At 35.4% G+C, this 18,857-nt stretch overlaps 3 protein-coding genes and 1 long non-coding RNA gene across 14 annotated transcripts in view; 2 read left to right on the forward strand and 2 right to left on the reverse strand.

Annotated features, from left to right (window-relative positions):
• LOC139820112 (phytanoyl-CoA dioxygenase, peroxisomal-like) overlaps positions 1–1,017 on the forward strand; it is an 87,830-nt gene extending 86,813 nt beyond the window's left edge. For all 8 annotated transcript variants that reach the window (XM_071790113.1, XM_071790118.1, XM_071790112.1 and 5 more), the window contains one exon: positions 37–1,017. In XM_071790113.1, the coding sequence (XP_071646214.1) occupies positions 37–174 (138 nt within the window). In that variant the 3' untranslated portion in view covers positions 175–1,017. The remainder of the gene's footprint in view (positions 1–36) is intronic.
• On the reverse strand, positions 155–2,884 carry LOC139820111 (SREBP regulating gene protein). 3 transcript variants are annotated; one of them, XM_071790109.1, is made up of 4 exons: positions 2,373–2,884; positions 2,033–2,262; positions 719–934; positions 155–594 (listed from the first exon to the last, which is right to left on the reverse strand). In XM_071790109.1, the coding sequence occupies exons 1-4, from the start codon at positions 2,485–2,487 to the stop codon at positions 253–255; spliced, it is 903 nt and encodes a 300-aa protein (XP_071646210.1). In that variant the 5' UTR covers positions 2,488–2,884; the 3' UTR covers positions 155–252. The 3 variants fall into 3 exon arrangements, with proteins under 3 accessions (XP_071646210.1, XP_071646209.1, XP_071646211.1); XM_071790108.1 differs by having other exon boundaries at positions 2,033–2,266; positions 2,377–2,882; XM_071790110.1 differs by having other exon boundaries at positions 2,033–2,266; positions 2,354–2,495.
• A 16-nt stretch (positions 2,885–2,900) lies between these two features.
• The window catches only part of LOC139820107 (uncharacterized), a 77,880-nt gene continuing 61,923 nt past the window's right edge, over positions 2,901–18,857 (forward strand). The window contains exon 1 of the mRNA XM_071790098.1: positions 2,901–2,967. Within this exon, the coding sequence (XP_071646199.1) occupies positions 2,947–2,967 (21 nt within the window). The 5' untranslated portion in view covers positions 2,901–2,946. The remainder of the gene's footprint in view (positions 2,968–18,857) is intronic.
• Positions 16,714–18,857, reverse strand: part of LOC139820117 (uncharacterized) — a 45,376-nt gene continuing 43,232 nt past the window's right edge. Inside the window, exon 4 of one of the 2 annotated variants that reach the window (XR_011733901.1) lies at positions 16,714–18,311. This is a non-coding gene — a long non-coding RNA (uncharacterized lncRNA). The remainder of the gene's footprint in view (positions 18,312–18,857) is intronic. The other variant, XR_011733902.1, reaches the window with a different exon arrangement.

Genomic DNA, 18,857 nt, shown 5'->3' on the forward strand with positions numbered 1-18,857 from the left:
ATGTAACGAATAAGATGTGTTCATGTTTTTGTTTAGGACGATCCACTTCAGGACACCATCAGGAATGAGGTTTTAGAGTTAATGAAGAAAAAATATCCTACCATACAGATGACATACTCGGACATATGGCGCTTCAAATCCTCGCTCGTGCGTGGTCTTCAATCCTCTTATTAAAAATAGTTGTACATCAAACTATTGATTTATATTGTATCACGACGGCTATTATTTTATGATGGTAATAATTAGATAACGTTAGCATAAGACCGATGCAGATAATGTGGGGTTGAGTAAATAGGGGTAATATTCGGGAGAGGCGTAGGCAAGTAACGTCACTACAGAAGAAGAAGTAACGACAACGGCGGGATTGTCGCCGTTATTATTTAATGAATTAATGTTGCGCCGATATCGTTGTGTGATAAAACAGTGCTTCGCGAGGGGATCTTTGTAAGTGTTCTCGTGTCGCACACTGGAACTCGAGGTGCGACAAGCGGCCAAACAAATCTGAAAGCGATCCGAATTGCGAATAGGCATTCTTCCTACGTCTTTTTGTACTTTTGCAGAGTTTGATAATACGTCCTTCCGACTTTTTATTTGCTGGAACAAATTTAGATAATGATAAAAATAATAATTCTCTTTTAGATATTGTTAAACTTTTGTATGGTTTAGATGATATGGTATGAGAAAAAAATACAGTTTTATAGAATCAATAACAACTTACCTTGTCGGGATGCAAACAGCAGGACACGCAATACTCGTAAATGGTACAGCACCCTTGAGGATTGCACGTTTTGCAGCTGTATCTTTCCCTTCTAGCCATAGACAGTGACTCTTCATTTTTTGAAGTCTGTATCTGCTCTATCGTACAACATCCATTCGATAGAACTTCGTGTCTCGAACATACGACACCACGATCATCAACTATCAAGCCTCTTCCCTGATAAAAATAAAATATATATTACGAAATACTCATAAAAATAAACAGAATTTGTTTAGCATGTCTATTATCACATTAAATAACTTTGTCTTCAATACCATTTTTATATCAGTATGTTATTATTTTAATACGCTACTTAACACGGGGTCGAAATGACTTGTTTGACATTTTCTTTAGATGATTAAGGTTATAAATCTGTTTTCTCTTTTTTTTTCTAAGATTTCAATGTAGTATACCAAGATATAGGACAGGTCATTTTGACCCGTCAACAAAATGTCGGTAAAATTTTGATTACATTCACATTTCTGAAGTTTCTTATGAAGTTTTTTCAAGATTCTTTCAGTACTAGAAATAAATTCGTCCCGGTATACCTAGGTATAATACATAGAAATCTTACAAAATATGCCATATGCAAGATGTAATGTAGGGACACCTGGCAAACTATTTCATCTGAAATGTATTGCTGTAATATAGAAATATTACAAAATACGTCAAACTATTTATCAGAAATGTATTGCTATTGTGTTGGTTTACGGGAAATGAAAAAATATGACGGGTCAATGCAAAAGACAATGTTTGTCCTAGATTGCATATAGCGGAACCTGTCTTACAATTAGAAAGATAGAGAGCAAAGGAGAGAAAAGAAAGGGATGTATGTACAAGCAAATAAGCGTAAAACAAGCGCATTCGTAGTAGCTGGTGTCGAGTTCTGCTCCATCATAAAGTTTATAACTTGCTTTCTTCGAAATGACTGATTTTCGAGTTTTTGAAATGTGAAGTATTGAAATCTATATTTTAATACGAGAGTAAAAATGTGCACAAATCATAATTTAGAATTGCGCTTTAGATTGCACTGAGATATATACAAATATACATTTTTTTCTTCATCATGTTTTTTCGAAAATAAGTCATTTTAATCCCTTCGATAGAAATAGGTATAATCTTCGATAGTTCTAGCGTTAATTATATTTTTCATTAATCGTAATGAAATTTTTATTTCTCTCTTCGAAAAATCAAATAGCTGGCGTCCAATTGTAGTTTGCCTACAACTACAACTCATATTGGACAGTCACATTTGGTGTTAATACAAATGCTTACTTGAATAGAATTGCGACAAGTCTGAGCAGAAACGTCGCTGTCATTTAAATTAGATGCATCCATATCTTCTGTGTTATCATTAGCCGCTTGATCAAGAATTTCCACCTGCCACAATGGAGATTTATCAGACGCTCTTAGTTCTTCTAGAGTGTTATCGTCAGGTATCAGTTTATTGTTATCATTGATCATCATGGGATCCATATCGAGATCATTGTCCAGATTCGGTGGCCCTTTCTGTAAAGAAAATGACAAAGCCTTCTGTAATAGGAGTTATAACGACAATACCGTACAGTCCCAGCCGGATCATCGACGTAATCTGACCTCGGCGATATAAATGTACCTGCCTTTTCATTTCGGAGCAACGAAAAGGCACAATACGTCAGCGACAGGGCGAAAATGAGTCCAAGAACGAGACGTCGTCTAAGCAATCGGATCAGGCTCGTGCAGCTTGACATCCTTTCTGCGTTCCGCTTATACGCTTCTCCTCACCAAAATCGCCTTGAATTCGCCGGACATAGTACTCGCGGGACGATCATTGGGACGTGCTGTGTAGAAGATACCGCGTGCGACCGCGAGAAGGCTTCGGCTAGTTCGGCTTCGCAACGAGGACATCGAAACGCGATCGCAGATCCACAGAGATCCGCAGAGATCGATGCGAGGGAGGAGGTTAGGTTTACTCCGAAAGTTCGTGGAACACTATAAACATTATTTTGCCGAGTTCACGCACGCTGTTGGTTTCATCGCAACGAGGATAAGCGATCGAACGGGTTCTATGGATTACTGTCTCGTTGATCGAACGAGTTTCGTTAATTATGAGCCAACGGAACAAACACGCGGTGATGAGCGGCGATGGCCACGGCCCACGATGCACGATGTGATGTAATATGTGATATGCCTATTGGCCCTATTGCCCAATGCCTATTGGGTTCGTTCAGGTTCGTTGACTTGTTGAAAGATAGTTTTGACTTTTGAGGCAACACGGTACGCGGTGTGGTGTCCCGTAAATGAAATTTTTACAATTTTACCTCTTTTTTCAAAAATTCTTTCAGAATTATTAATTATAATCCTCATTTATTAATTCTTTATCCAACGTCTTTATCTTTATAACTTTCAGCCATTTGTCTCTATCTTTATAAATAACATACCTTTATTAATTCTTTTAAGGTCTATATCCAGACAAACTTGCATAGGTGCATAACAATTAATATGCATAAAGAAACGGATTGGTCTATATTTCCTTATGCACATGCATATGGACCAATCAATTCTCTTAATGCTTAATATATATGTTTATGCGCTATGCAAGTTTGTCTGGATTGACCTTTACGGGCCATGCACACATCGATCCCGTTGGAGTAAAATGTTATAATTTATAAGATAGTCTTAAAAGACGTCCCTGATGAAAATTTTTTAGTTTTTTTTTTAATGTACATACATAATTATGTACACATGCCTCTTAATTAAGGGTTAAACTCTATACTTATCTGCATTGATGATGAATGTATCAAATAACTCGGACGTCGCAATCACCTTTCTCCGAAACTTTACCATGCGATAAATATTAATTTAAGCGCGACTTGTCAGCATCGAAACGTCGGCGTCGGTAGGATTCAATTAAAGAGCATAAAAAGATCTAGTTTCATCGTCGGCGACGAAGCGTCCGGTTGATAACGCCAGATAACGCGAAGAAAATACTCAGGTTACCAGTCGCAATTCGCAAACTCTTTGCTTACATTACTGGATGATCTAAGCTGCATGTTTCGGGTGAGCTGACAATCGAGTGGATCATCCGCTTAAAAACGGTAGTCGGATCCACGTGGCATCGATTCGACGTGGAATTTACGTGAAAGTTTCACGTCTTAATATTTTGGCGAGTACTGGGCAGTACTGGATTACTGGTAGTAATTTATTACACAGAGAACTACTGGTGCATAGTATTGAATTATACTCACCCAAAAAAACCTCTTAATACTAGAGGACACTGATTTCCGATATTCACCCGGCATAAAAAAATTATTTTTATCGAAATTTTATTACTATTTTATAACTAAATTTGTTTTTTAAGATGCAGTCTATGATTATAAATATTTTCTCGAATTTAAAAACACATATAAAAACACACCTTACCTTGGTGGGAAGAGTGGTCGAGCCCAAATGAGTGTGATGGTCGCACGAGCGAATTCACACTCATTCAGAATCGACCACTTTTCCTGCTAGTTGTACAATATACTATTCTCGTATTTGAAAAAAACACTTACCTTGGTGGGATTCGAACTCGGGACCTCTGGATCGTGAGCCAACTGCCTTACGTGGTAGACTACTTCTTAATTTGATGTAAGTGTTATATATAGTCTACATATGTCATAACCAGCGCAAATATATAATTTTTTAAAAATCATCTTAAGAAACAAATTCAGTTTAAAAACTGATTATTATTATAACACATAACTTTTGTATTTTTACGACATAATAAAATTCTTCAATTTTAAAATGTCTTATACTATCATTTTCATTAATTATTCATTAAAACGTTCCATTTAGCTATATTAATTGCGATTGACAACATCAATGTCTCCTGAGATTGATAAATTATCTGTCAGTAGAACAGTGAAAATATCTACGCAAAATCTACATTGATACTACGCGGATGAGATACTTTGATTTTATCGATGGAAAAGAAACGTTGAATCCACGCGGATAAGGTACTTCGATTTTGGCGATGGAAAAGAAACGTTGAATCCACGCGGATAAGGTTTCGATTTTGGCGATGGATAAAAAACGTTGAATCTACGTGGATAAGGTACATCGATTTTAGCGATAGAAAAGAAACGTTGAATCTACGCGAATAAGGTTCTTCGATTTTGACGATGAAAAAGAAACGTTGAATCTACGTGGATAACTCGTGGATGAATCTCCATCCACGTATTACCTAGATTCGACGCAGATGCGACGTACCTGTTTTACTGGGGTAGATATAATTCTAACATTTGAATAAAAACCACGTGTTCAGCTGGGAACACATCATTATATATATATATATATATATATATATATATATATATATATATATATATATATAATTCCTTCAGTTATTCCTTCAGTTATTCTTTCATTCAGCAGTCTGTCATTTCTTTACTTATTAGCTTTAGTGCACTTACTTTTCGAGATCAGCCTCTAAAGAGCCGGCTTGACTGTCTTATTTTTGATAATCCCCCTCACGAGGAGGTTTCTGCAGAACGAGGAAACTATAATACTATAGCGACTGTATATGTATATAAGTCAATTATAACTTTAATACATCAAGCGAGCAATGTCAAAATACATTCCGTTTCCTATATTGTATTTGAATTATATATGCATAGTTTAAATAACCCTCCACCTGTATACGTTTTTTGGGACCTTTATTTGTGAGTCTTTCGCGTTCGACGTTATTTTCCCTGCTTTAAAGTATCTTAAAAAATCTGAAAAAATTCAAAACATCTATCTACATTGTAGTTGACGATTTGATAGTCATTTTGATAAACATTGTTTATTTAATATTTTTTTTAATGAACTTTGAATAAGAATAAGGGAAAGAGATGGATTTTCTTAAAAATTTATAATTTTTTTATGCAGTATAAAAAAATCCTTTTTAAGGATTTTTTACTTTAGAGATAAGTGTTCAAGAAAAAAAAATACCAGATTAATATCTTCAAAAAAGTTGAATTATTCAGGAAAGTCAAAATGATACTTTTTAGAGTTTTTAAGGTAGGGAAAATTGTTGATAAATAAAAAATTAAAGATAAAATTATATATAATATACCCATGTAGCACATATTAGTTTTATGTACGTTTTTTGAACGTATATATAGTTTCATAACCGTAAAGAACTATTAAGAAACGTTTGAACAAAAATGTTTTTAAAACTATGATTTAAACAATGATTTAAGAAACGTATTTTTTACGTTTACAGTTAACAAAAATATTTGTTAAATTTTTTCTTTTTAAATTATAATTTGCTTTATCTATATATACATACATATGTAATATATAGCTTTAATAGTTTTTTTAACATTTCAATTTATATTGCACTAATTATTGCATAAAATAAATTATTTTATCCATGCACATACATATATATCCACTTATTTACTTAAATTAATTTTGTCCTACTGGTCTTAATCTATATTTGTCATCGGACAATTCTGGGCTTAGAAATACAATGGGAATAAAGGCCAACAATCGAGCAAAACAATATGTCAAATCAATAGTTCATTTAATAATGAACTATTGATTTGACATACTGTTTTGCTCGATTGTTGGCCTTTATTCCCATTGTATTTTGACATATACGAGCGATTACTTTATTTATTCTGAGCTTAGAAAACTTCCAACAGTTGCAAAATAAACGTTCTGTTGAACGTGGCTATTGAAAGAACGTACGTTTATATGTTTGTTTTATTTGAAAGAACTTCCTGAACTTGTTCACATCAGTAGGGGAGATCGGGGCTCGTTTGGCACAGTTTTCACAATTTCGGCATTTGATTTTTTTAACAATTAATTATCATGATTAAACAGTACTAATATGATAGAGAGAACCTTTCTCTACATTTTCATACCAAGAACGATCCTTTATACTGTATAGTTTCTTTGTAATAAGTGAAATACGAACATGCTGCATTGTAGCCAGCTTGCCCCGATGGTAGGGTAAGCTGACTATACGACAAAAGTCCATGTTAAATTAATGAAAACGTAATAGAAGTACATAACGCGTAGCAGATGTACTTCTTGATAAAGATTGTATCTTTTAAAGTTATTTTCTAATAATTGAATAGCAAAATGCTGTTGCAGAAAATTGTAAATTATTTTAGATGTAGCTTTCTTCGATGTAAAAATATTAAATATAAATATATATCTAGCTTCTATCAGCACATTGTAGGTAGCAAATCACATATTCACGCTCGCGGCAACAGCAAGTCAAGCTAAGCGTACCTTAATATGAATCAACATATCCCATCCCTATACATACGTTTGATTTCAGTCATTTTATTACAATAAATTACTGTTGTTACTTAAAATAACATAGTCGAATATAGTAACAGAAACTTTTCTTTTAACTAATGATACGTCACTTTGATTTACTTCTCAAACTGAAGATTATTAATACGATATTTTAAAACGCTCGAAAATTTACTTGCCATCTCTTGAATCAGAGTGTTCTCTTTTACTTCTATTGTAATACTTGTTTGATTTAAATAAAACTTTGGAAAAAGTACCTATGTCATAAAACAGATATTGTGATAACTTTTCCATTGTTTCTTTCTATAAATCAAGAGACACGGTAGTGTCTCGTGCCAAGTTCACGCGGAGCGAGACCGACCGTGACTCTTTTACGCAACGCGACGGGTTGCGAGTACCCGAGATGTTGAGATCTCGATAACGAGTGAACGGATCAAGTTCTAAGTAGGCTTGATCGATAGTTTGGGGTCCAATTAGGGGGGGGGGGTTTCTCTCATAATATTCCGCTACGTGCCCTACGAGCGGAGATATTGCGACGCAAAGTCGAAATGTGAAAAATTTTATTTAAGATATTTCTTCTTCTCCTCCTAACGCCGACGTCTCAATATTATTATGATCATTAAGGTGCCTTTTCATGCTGACGCTCGACGCTCATTTTCAGCGGCAAGAAGGTCGCATGACTACAATTGACGCCGGCGTCAATTGAAATTCATGAAAAGGAAAACAGCGTCAAAATTTCGGCGTCTTCGCGCTGCTTTGGCTTTGACGCTTGAAGTTGGAAAAATCCAACTTCTCTTTCTTGACGCTGGCATCATATGATGTCACATGACGATGCTCAACGCTGTTTTTCAGCGTCCCATGAATTGGCACCTTTAGAGAAATGTCACTTTCACTTTTTTGACGCTGGCGGCGCAGGTATCGCCAGTTTCGATATCGCGCGCGTATTTCGAAATTAGGTCGATAGACTTATCGGTCAGGAGGAAGATTTCTATTTAGGTAAATTAGGTATATATATAATATATATTGAGTCAATTGCTTCATGTTTATCTGGAGAGATTTCGTATCCTTATTACATCGGCTGCGTTCCTTTTGACGTTTTCAGCGCTGAAAGCGTCGCTCCATCTCTATTTGATATTCAATGTGCAACGGAGATAGAATAATGATTACAGCGCTGAAAGCATCAAAAGGAACGCAGCCATCGTATTACCACCGTTGCCGGAAAAGAAGGTTTTCTACGCTTGGCAGAAAGTGCCGCTAGGGAATTTTTAAGTCGATTCTTATGAATCAAGCTTGAATTCGATGTCTAGGTATCCCAGGTTGCCGATGACGAGGTCCAGATAGTGCGCTTCATAGTTTTCGGTGTCCAGGTGTAATAATACGTTGAATTCGATGTCCACGTGTCCCAGGTTGCCGATGACGGGATCCAGATAGTGCGCTTCGTAGTTTTCGGTGTCCATGTGTAATCGTACGTTGAATTCGATGTCTAGGTGTCCCAGGTTGCCGATGACGGGATCCAGATAGTGCGCTTCATAGTTTTCGGTGTCCAGGTGTAATCGTACGTTGAATTCGACGTCTAGGTGTCCCAGGTTGCCGATGACGAGGTCCACATAGTGCGCTTCGTAGTTTTCGGTGTCCAGGTGTAATAATACGTTGAATGCGATGTCTAGGTGTCCCAGGTTGCCGATGACGAGGTCCACATAGTGCGCTCCGTAGTTTTCGGTGTATACGTGTATTAATACCTTGAAATTGATGTCTAGGTGTCCCAGGTTGCTGATGACGAGGTCCAGATAGCGCGCTCCGTAGTTTTCGGTGTCTAGGTGTAATAATACCTCGAATTCGATGTCTACGTGTCCCAGGTTGCCGATGACGAGGTTCACATAGTGCGCTTCGTAGTTTTTGGTGTCTAGGTGTATTAATAACTTTAAATCTGAATGTAGGACACGTAGATATCGAATTCAAGTTATTAATACACGTAGACACCGAAAACTACGGAGCGCACTATGTGGACCTCGACATCGGCAACGTGGGACACCTAGACATCGAATTCAACGTATTATTACACTTGGACACCGAAAACTATAGAGCGCACTATCTGGAATCTGTGATCGGCAACCTGGAACACGTGGACATCGAATTCAAGGTATTAATACATCTGGACACCGAAAACTATGGAGCGCACTATGTGGACCTCGTTATCGGCAACCTGGGACACCTGTATTCATAGTCGGATCTTATATTTAAGATCGTCTTAAGTCTAGTCAAAGGCCGTCTTAAGACTCCGTTCAGCCAATGAAATGACCGTATTAGCAACTTAAGACATTACTTAAGACGGTCTTGAAATAAGATCCGACTATGAATACCGGCCCTAGACATCGAATTCAAGCTTGATTCATAAAAATCGACTTAAAAATTCCCTAGCGGCAAAATTAAAATTATGTCATGACATAATAAAAATTCGCCGAATTAAAATTATGTCTAGACATAATAAAAATTGGACGAATAATAGTAACCTTTCGAAAGTAGAGGTTTTAAGCTTGAAATTTAAGTGGTAGTTTTAAAATATTTAATTAAAACAAAATAAATAAATTTTTCTTGTAAAAAAACTTGGCGCTGCTTTTTTACTCCTGTCGCATTCTTCCCTAAATTATGTTTATTGTTTTTTATTCAATCAAAAATCTTAGTACTAATGTTTAAATTTTAATGTTTAAATTTCAAGTCTAGCAGCGCCAAGTTTTTTTACAAGAAAAATTTATTTATTTTGTTTTAATTAAATATTTTTATTTTGTACTGTTACTTCTTTAATTCTTTGTAATTAAAATAATTCTTTGTAATATTAAAAATTTGTTAAAGAGAATTAAGAAGCTATTATCACTTGGGTTTAGAATAGGAAGACCCTTGAATAGGAATACGAAGATACTACTTGAGTTTTATTTCTTTAAAGTAGTTACATATTACATAACAATTATCTTTCAAAGCAATATACATATTCTCTTTACAATTGGCGCAATTTAATTTAAAGATTTCACATCTTTTTTTAAAATACATGTCACTTAAGTTAAGTTAGGTAATATAATTTTGTGAAGAAGAAAATAAAGATTTTACATCTTTTTTTTGAAATACATGTCACTTGAGTTAAGTTGGGTAATATAATTTTGTGAAAAAGATATAAAGCTACCACTTAGGTTAGATACATGTTACTTGAGTTAAGTTAGGTAATATAATTTTGTGAAAAAGATATAACGCTACCACTTAGGTTAGATTTTTGAATTTACAAAATACATTGCGTGTACTTGGCACTTTTTTTTACCTTTTTTGAAAAAGGTAATTTTGTACTGTATACATAAACGGAACGCATTGCCAATTTGCCCCTTGTGCCAACGAGCCCCGATCTTCCCTAAATTAGAGTGAGACAAGTATATTTTGTTTCACTTTAACTTATAGAGAATATTGCACGAATATGTACCAGTTCAGGAATTTCTTCGAAAAAGAATAGACGCAATAAAAATTGATGCATAAAGCTTTTAGAACATTTTCACGCTTATGACGTCTTAAAGACACGTTCAAAAGATGTAAAAAGATGTAATTTTACAATTTCTTTATTATTAAAGAACGTTTCTATAATAATTTCTTAAACGTTATTTTATCGAAAAAGAAACGTTCCATCGAACGTTTTTCGAATAGACATATTTTTACTCATGAGAAACGTTTCTAGAAATTGGTTATAAAACGTTTCGGAGAAATGCTTATAAAACATTTTTGAACCGTATGTACTACCTGGGTAGTGTTACGTGAAACCCCAGAATTTACGAAATATTAGTTTGAAGAATAGCAAGAGAAAGGCTATCCAGAGGAGGAGGTATGGGAAGACGTAACAAGATCTTATGTCATTTCGAGTACACGGACAGAGATGCGTGCCTCGAGTCGAACGCACTTTGATGGCTCAAATCGGATCAACGTTCCGTAGGGAGTAGGGACGCCGCTATTACGTTTATCGAGAGCAGTGCGTTCGGCAGTCCTTTTTCAGGTCAAGGATTTTACTCCCTATTACCTAGAATCGGACCAAGTGCGATTCGATTCCCGGGGTCTTAAGGAGCTGAAGGCGAGGTCTTAAATTATAAATATAAATAAAGATATAGAAATTTGTATTTAAAAGATTAAAAACATTTATTGAAAACATAGCATTCAAAACTATTATGGTTTTAGTTTTACAATAACTGAAAATTGTAACAGGCAAATTGAACGGGAGATTGAAAACATATTTATAGTAAATTAAATGTGGGCTGTATGTGGGCTGTATGTTGAACCGCAATAAAAATAAAATAAGCAAATATGTCACGTTAAATGTACATAATTATTATATATATATATATGTATGTATATATAATAAATCTGCGGTAGCTAAAACGAAATTGGAGAAATAAAATCCGAGGATCCGAGAATTCGATAAACTTTTTGTTTATGGGAGAAAAGTAGAGATGTGAGAAAAAATTTGAGGGACATACTTCGAGTAGAAATTTATTCAGGCGTGCCTGTTGTAATGTACGGCCCTGATCAGGTATGAATGAGGCATGCCTGACTACGGCATGCCAGATCAGGTCCTGACTGGTGCCATATCAAGCATGCCTGGTTATATATAACCAGGCAAGCCTGATAAGGCAATAGTCAGGACCTTATTGAGTATCCCTTAATACACAAATTTTCAAAGGTCATATCAAAATTAATTAATAATTATAATTAATCTGATATTATTAATATAATATCTATAATAAAACATTGAAGGCCTTTTTTATTTGACTAATATTATTAATTATTGTAGGAAGTACAATTTGTCTTCTTTCATCATATAATATTAATATAATATTATATCATATAGCCAATTCTAAATTTTATTACTCTTTTTAAATTAAATTTGTTTCTTAAGATGATTTTTGAAAAATTATATATTTGTACTGGTTATGACATATGTAGACTATATATAACACATACATTAAATTAAGAAGTAGTCTACCACGTAAGGCAGTTGGCTCACGATCCAGAGGTCCCGAGTTCGAATCCCACCAAGGTAGGTGTTTTTTTCAAATACAGAAAATATTTATAATCATAGACTGCATCTAAGAAACAAATTTAGTTAAAAAATAGTAATAAAATTTCAAAATAAACAAATTTTTTTATGTCGGGTGAATATAAGGGTTTTCATTAATTCGCCTGACATGGTCCTTATTAGGTAAATGAAATCCGGTCCTGAACATGCAATGCGTTACACATCTTGTCAGGACCATGTCAGGTGACTTTACCAGGGCCAGATTATGTATTATGGCACACCTGATCTGGACCTGTTCAGACAGTAACTGAAATTTCTACTCGATAGACACATTCGCGAAATCGTACTTCCAGTCCGAAGCAGTTTCTGTTTCCGTCATACCATCAGTCGCGAACCGATACAGTAATCGCGAGTTGATCACCATGCCGATGGAAACCACCACCGAGCCATAGCCGCCGAGTAGAATTTCAGTTACTGTCTGAACAGGTCCAGATCAGGTGTGCCATAATACATAATCTGGCCCTGGTAAAGTCACCTGACATGGTCCTGACAAAGATGTGTAACGCATTGCATGTTCAGGTCCGGATTTCATTTACCTAATAAGGACCATGTCAGGCGAATTAATGAAAACCCTTATATTCACCCGACATAAAAAAATTTGTTTATTTTGAAATTTTATTACTATTTTTTAACTAAATTTGTTTCTTAGATGCAGTCTATGATTATAAATATTTTCTGTATTTGAAAAAAACACCTACCTTGGTGGGATTCGAACTCGGGACCTCTGGATCGTGAGCCAACTGCCTTACGTGGTAGACTACTTCTTAATTTAATGTAAGTGTTATATATAGTCTACATATGTCACAACCAGCGCAAATATATAATTTTTCAAAAATCATCTTAAGAAACAAATTTAATTTAAAAAGAGTAATAAAATTTAGAATTGGCTATATGATATAATATTATATTAATATTATATGATGAAAGAAGACGAATTGTACTTCTTACAATAATAATATTAGTCAAATAAAAAAGGCCTTTAATGTTTTATTATAGATATTATATTAATAATATCAGATTAATTATAATTATTAATTAATTTTGATATGACCTTTGAAAATTTGTGTATTAAGGGATACTCAATAAGGTCCTGACTATTGCCTTATCAGGCTTGCCTGATTATATATAACCAGGCATGCTTGATATGGCACCAGTCAGGACCTGATCTGGCATGCCGTAGTCAGGCATGCCTCATTTATACCTGATCAGGGCCGTACATGACAACAGGCACGCCTGAATAAATTTCTACTCGGGCCGTAGTCAGGCATGCCTCATTTATACCTGATCAGGGCCGTACATGACAACAGGCACGCCTGAATAAATTTCTACTCGGGTAGGTTGAAGTGTTTTTCACGAATTTTTCTTGAGAGTTATACGACGGCCCGACGTTATCATTGACCGGCGGCGCAGGTTTCACAATTAAATAGACTTATTTGTTTGATTTTGATGTCGAAAAGAGTGGTGATTCACCATTATTAGTAACCTGCTCGCCGATCGATAACCTTTGTTCGTCAAATATTATTTGGTTCCCATTATTCCAAAGATAATTCTGTTAGAAAAACATCTTACGAAAGGTTTTTACGAAAGAAGAAAATCGCCAAATCCACAGTACGTAACAATAGCATATGTAACATTTTTAAATAATTTATTTATTATAAATTTATGTAATAGAATATGTTGCAATATATCAGCTCCATCACAAAATTTGAAGTGCCATAAATCGAGCAGTTTGCGAAGAGCTATACCTTTGACATGGGAAACAAGATTCACGTGATTCAAAATTCAAGGTTCAAGGTTCACATCCCAAACGTGAAAAAGAACTAATTAATTAATTAAGAAACTCCTATTAGGAAGCAATATATATTCTAGCACATATAAATTGATACATAATTATTTCTTCTCAACTGCAGTTGCGCTCAGTTCAGTCAAAGTTGGAAAGCAGAGTTGGATTTAGTGTTCCTGAAAGACTTCCTTCCTAAAGATAGATGGTGTCTGAATTCTTCAGGCTATCCATATCTATACTGTTTGTATCATGTAAATCAGGAAAATCGGAAAGTAGAAATCGATGCGATTGCACTTGACAATAATTGAATGCCGTAGCCGCGACCGCAAAATAAATTTCTTGCCTGCTTCTTGACGACGTTGTACAATGCTGTGCTATATGTATAAAACGTCGTTATTATTTCTAAACGTAGAACAACTACGTAATTTCGTCAAGTCACGTTGCCATGGCGTACGTTAACCGAGAAAATTTTCTTTCGAAATACGCTCTAACGAACGGATAGCCATAACTTCCCGATCTTCGTAAAGAAAAAGATCGTGAATATCTCAGTGAAATCCTTTGACGTTTAGTTTGATTGATTGAACGGTTAATGTAAAGAAAAGTTCTGGGATTTATATGATCTTAACTGAAAAGGGGATGTCAAAGCAGATTGTTAGTCCAAATTATATCTATATATTTTGTTTGAAATTAATTGTTTCTAATAAATAAAGAAAGCGTATATGATATATTAATAATAAAACAAAGAAATTACGACTGTGAAAGAATGTCGAGTTGTAATAATTTCCGAAATTTAACTTTCATCATTTGCGCGTATAGAAATCAACAGATTATATTGCTTAGAATTATAATATAAAGATCTCTCGTGGACGATAACGAGCGTCTCGAATCTCTAACGTCACGGAGGAAATTAATTCCGATCGAGGGACATTAGCCAGAAATCCGTCAAGCCTTCGGGCCGCATCGGACGAAATGCATTCGACAAGCTCGGTCGCAGGAACGGTAAGGAAGGTGCGTCGTCACAAAGAAGTGCAAAGAAGCGCAAAGAAGAGCAGGGTAAATGCCGACGACGAGACGGAAAGGAGGAGAGAATCGTCGTCGCGCTCCGTCGCGTCCGATGTGGCGCAACGGCGATTTCTCGCACATGACTCACCGAAATACGACATTACGACATTATGCGCACGGTATTTAAAACCACGCGAACGGAAGAACATGCCTGACGTTCGACACCGCACGAACGACGGCGAGCCACACGACCGGCACGTGGAGTGTAATTGTAGAAGAGTCACGCCCTGAGGGGGAGAAGAAGGAAAGGGGTCGAGACTGGCCGGCCACCCCTTTTCCACCGACGGCATGTTGCATTGGTGTAGGTACCCTGCATTTCGCATGCACCACGGCGTAACGGAGTTGCGTCGGATATTGCCGGTCAATCAGGGAAAGCTTACGTGGAACAGAAAGTTGTTGTTGAAAAAGCGAACCGGATAACTTTGAAGAAAAAGATTAGGCCGAGAATAAGAATATGGAAGAAGATTAGGCCGAGAATAAGAGATGGAAGAATTAAAAAAGATGATAGTTTATGTTTGTCTCGAAGGATTATAATTTTTAAACTGATATCATAACCGTCCGCGGTTAAATTTATCGACGGTTCAAGTAGCGCCGAAGGGCAGAAAGCAATAATCGTATATTGCAAACAGTCATGGATAATAATTATCGATTCCGATCTTGCAGCCTACAAAACAACAGGGGACAGGTATAAATGCGACTGTTCTACGGTAACACTGAGTGTCTTATAACACAGCACTTCGCTTAGTCCATTGTAAGTCGTCTGTCGGCGCCTGTTCGAGGTAGCGGTATTATATGATCGGCGCGACTGACTGCAGATTACTCGTCAAAACGCTCGGCCCTTGTCGAAAAGCAACGAGATAGAGACAAGAGGCTATCTAGCGTCATAGTAATCTTTCGTAACAACAGTCGCAACCAACGGCCAAAAAAAGAAGAAAGGGAACGAATCTTTGTGATCATAAATTTTCGACCTAACAGTTCGTTAATAATCTTACGTGTGACGATTGATAAAATGCAACGGTTAGACAACTGTCACGCTAGCGCGCGATTTTACAGAAACTTAAAATAACACCGACAGTATTGACTATATTGACGATTCAAAAAATTTCTTTTGGGATGTGCCTTTTTCCTTTGAAGAAATTCATGCTAAAATAACATAATTTCTTCTTTAAAAATTTTTATATTTACATGAGGCAAAGATTTAACAGGTGAAAGGCTTAAAAAGGCTAATATAAGCTTCTCTATTGTCGAAAGTCAAGAAAGAAAGAGATTTACTTTTCAGGAAAATAAGATAAATAGATTTAAAAAATCCAACATTTGAAAGAGAAACTTTTCCCTAATAACAGGAAAATAAGGAAAAAGCTCGCCCAAAATGGGCTATTGGCGCACAACATTGAATCGTATGCTATTTTGTAGGTATTGTTGTGTATATCACTACAAAGAAAAAAGAGAAGTGTCAAGTCAATACTGATATACTTGTATATACGCAAGAATATATAATCTTATATTACGTTAAACGAAGAAAACTGGCTTGAATGAAGTCATTTATATAATTAAACGAAGTTTTATATGGTTCAATCAAGAAAAAAAGTTGAAATTCTTATAAGAAGATTATATATATTCTTGCGTATATACAACTATGTCAGTGTTATTTTGATACTTCTTTTTTTTCTGCGTAAAAAAATTAGTTTAGGGACGATAAGTGGAAAAAGTTATGACCGGTTTAGTTACCAGTCTTAATACCTATTCATTGTTATATCTTCACTGTCAGAAAATAATGTAAAAACATTTTCAATATGCTCTGATGACAGCTTTTATTCTTGCGTTTGAGTGTTTTTTGTCTTTCGGCCGAAAAGTGCAAATCGGCCGCAGGCCTGACTTGACTGAACAAATTAATAAGTTTGTTCGTTACCGCCGTCACCACGGAAAGGTGCTCTTAGCGCAAGGAATTATGGACGATATTATAAAATATATTATTTTATATAAAATTAGTGATATTATAATATTTCAGTTAAATAGTGCAAAGTTTTTAGTGCCAATTAACTAATATTACATATGGTAATATGCGAAAATTACTTCTCACTGAAGTATTTTTCCCCATATTTTTTAAACTTGAGACTACGTTATTATTATTTCTATCAACCTCCTCTACAGATATAGAAGTCAAGTGTGTGTGTTCATGATCCAAAACCACTTAATCAAATGAGCGAGAGTTTTTGTTGTAAAGCCCTTAGCAGGTGAAAAATATATGCACTAATATATATGTATACGAACATTGCTTTATCATTTTCTTTTGTGTTATTGCGCAGTTGTCGAGTTTTTGCCCATTGCTACATATCTAACGACACTTAAAACTAATCCTGTTCGAGTTACATAAAGAATATTTTGTTTTCTCTATTATAAATTTTTTTTTATTTATTTATTATTTTATCTCTTTTTTCTAACAATTGCTATATTTACAATATAAAATCCATTCTAATCTTCCTTCTTATCTAAGATTAACCTACTTAAATCTTCTTTGTTAGAATGTACAGACAACTAGGTTTTTATTATAGTAACTAATTATAGTAACTAATTAAATCTTAGTTGCATAAAATCGCTGATTATAACTAATAAAACTTGATATTACAGCTCAACAGATTGATTTGGCGCAATAAGGATAACTTTCTATTAAATAAAGTATGACTTGAAATCTCTAATCAAATATATTTATTGAGATAAAACATGCTTTTACTAATGTATCAATAAAAACTTAAAGATTTCTTGTATGAAGAAATTAGTTGTTATAACACATCGACAATTACTTTTAGCCATAAAATTTTTGCTAAACTATAAAATCTACTTAATTATAAACGTAGGGTTTGCATAACAATTAAGCTATAGCTTTACTAAAGCAATAATTTAAAAGAAAGTTATATCTATTTCTTTAAATAAGAGTTAAAAAGTGAAACTGGAGCACGCTAGAATTTGTCTAGGACTCAAAGGCTTAAATACACAGGTCCAACGTTCGACCGAGGCTAAAAAACATATACGAGAATACTCGGTCTATTAAGGTAAGCCAGGTCAAAACGGAACCGCGCGATCGTAAATTAGGTGTATCGATGACACGTCGTCGTCGGGGCGATCGTTTCTACGTAGACGAGGGGGATCACCACATGCCACGAACCGGCCGGTCAACCGGGGAGCGATAAAAGGGAACTCTCGTGCCCGGGCCCGTCATGATAGTCAGGATATAGCGTGGCGCGCAATCGAGAAGTTGGTGTCATCTGTTGCATTGGTTACATCCTGACCGGCAGAGCGGTCGCCGTCCGAAATTCCATTTTTTTGGAATAACTAAACTAGAGAAGCAACTCTTTGTCAAAGTGTATTAAAGAGACGTTGTTTTGACCAAAAACAACATTTACCATAAATAACTGCAACATTGTTACTTATAGATAAAGACTATGTGTTCGGGGAGCGCGCTATTAGCGCTATTGCATCATCTTTATCGCTCATCAGGTGTAAAACAAAGATAGAATAAGCAAATAGCGCTAACAGCGCGCTCCCCAAACGCAGCAAATATGTATACCTGTCGAGTGTATACCTGGGTCTGAGACGTCCGTGCGAGATTTGGCTTGCTCGACATTCAGCGATATGTTTATCTTTCAAAGCAGCTTTGAATCCTTGGATTTCTTCCCCCGTCTACTTTTTTTAGAGGAGAGAGCTAGATAGGCAGGCTTGCCGGTTCTCAAGTTACAAGAGCAGTTTTAGCACGGACGCCGTAGACCCACGTATACAGCTAGAGTGATAATTATAATTTATCTTTGGTTTCCGAAGTTGCAAAAGTTGTATTCAATATACCTAATCCTTATTAATAATCTTAATTTTATTATTGAATTGCAATT

The sequence above is a fragment of the Temnothorax longispinosus genome, chromosome 10 (genome assembly GCF_030848805.1).
Source record: "Temnothorax longispinosus isolate EJ_2023e chromosome 10, Tlon_JGU_v1, whole genome shotgun sequence".
Taxonomy (NCBI): Eukaryota; Metazoa; Arthropoda; class Insecta; order Hymenoptera; family Formicidae; genus Temnothorax; species Temnothorax longispinosus.

Excerpts from the sequence above, each read along its gene's own strand:
- LOC139820111 (XM_071790109.1), bottom strand. The coding sequence starts at position 2,487 with ATGTCAAGCTGCACGAGCCTGATCCGATTGCTTAGACGACGTCTCGTT. Across the intron at positions 935-2,032 it reads CTTGTCGCAATTCTATTCAA|GGAAGAGGCTTGATAGTTGA; the intron begins GTAAGCATTTGT and ends TATTTTTATCAG. Across the intron at positions 595-718 it reads GCTGTTTGCATCCCGACAAG|CAAATAAAAAGTCGGAAGGA; the intron begins GTAAGTTGTTAT and ends AATTTGTTCCAG.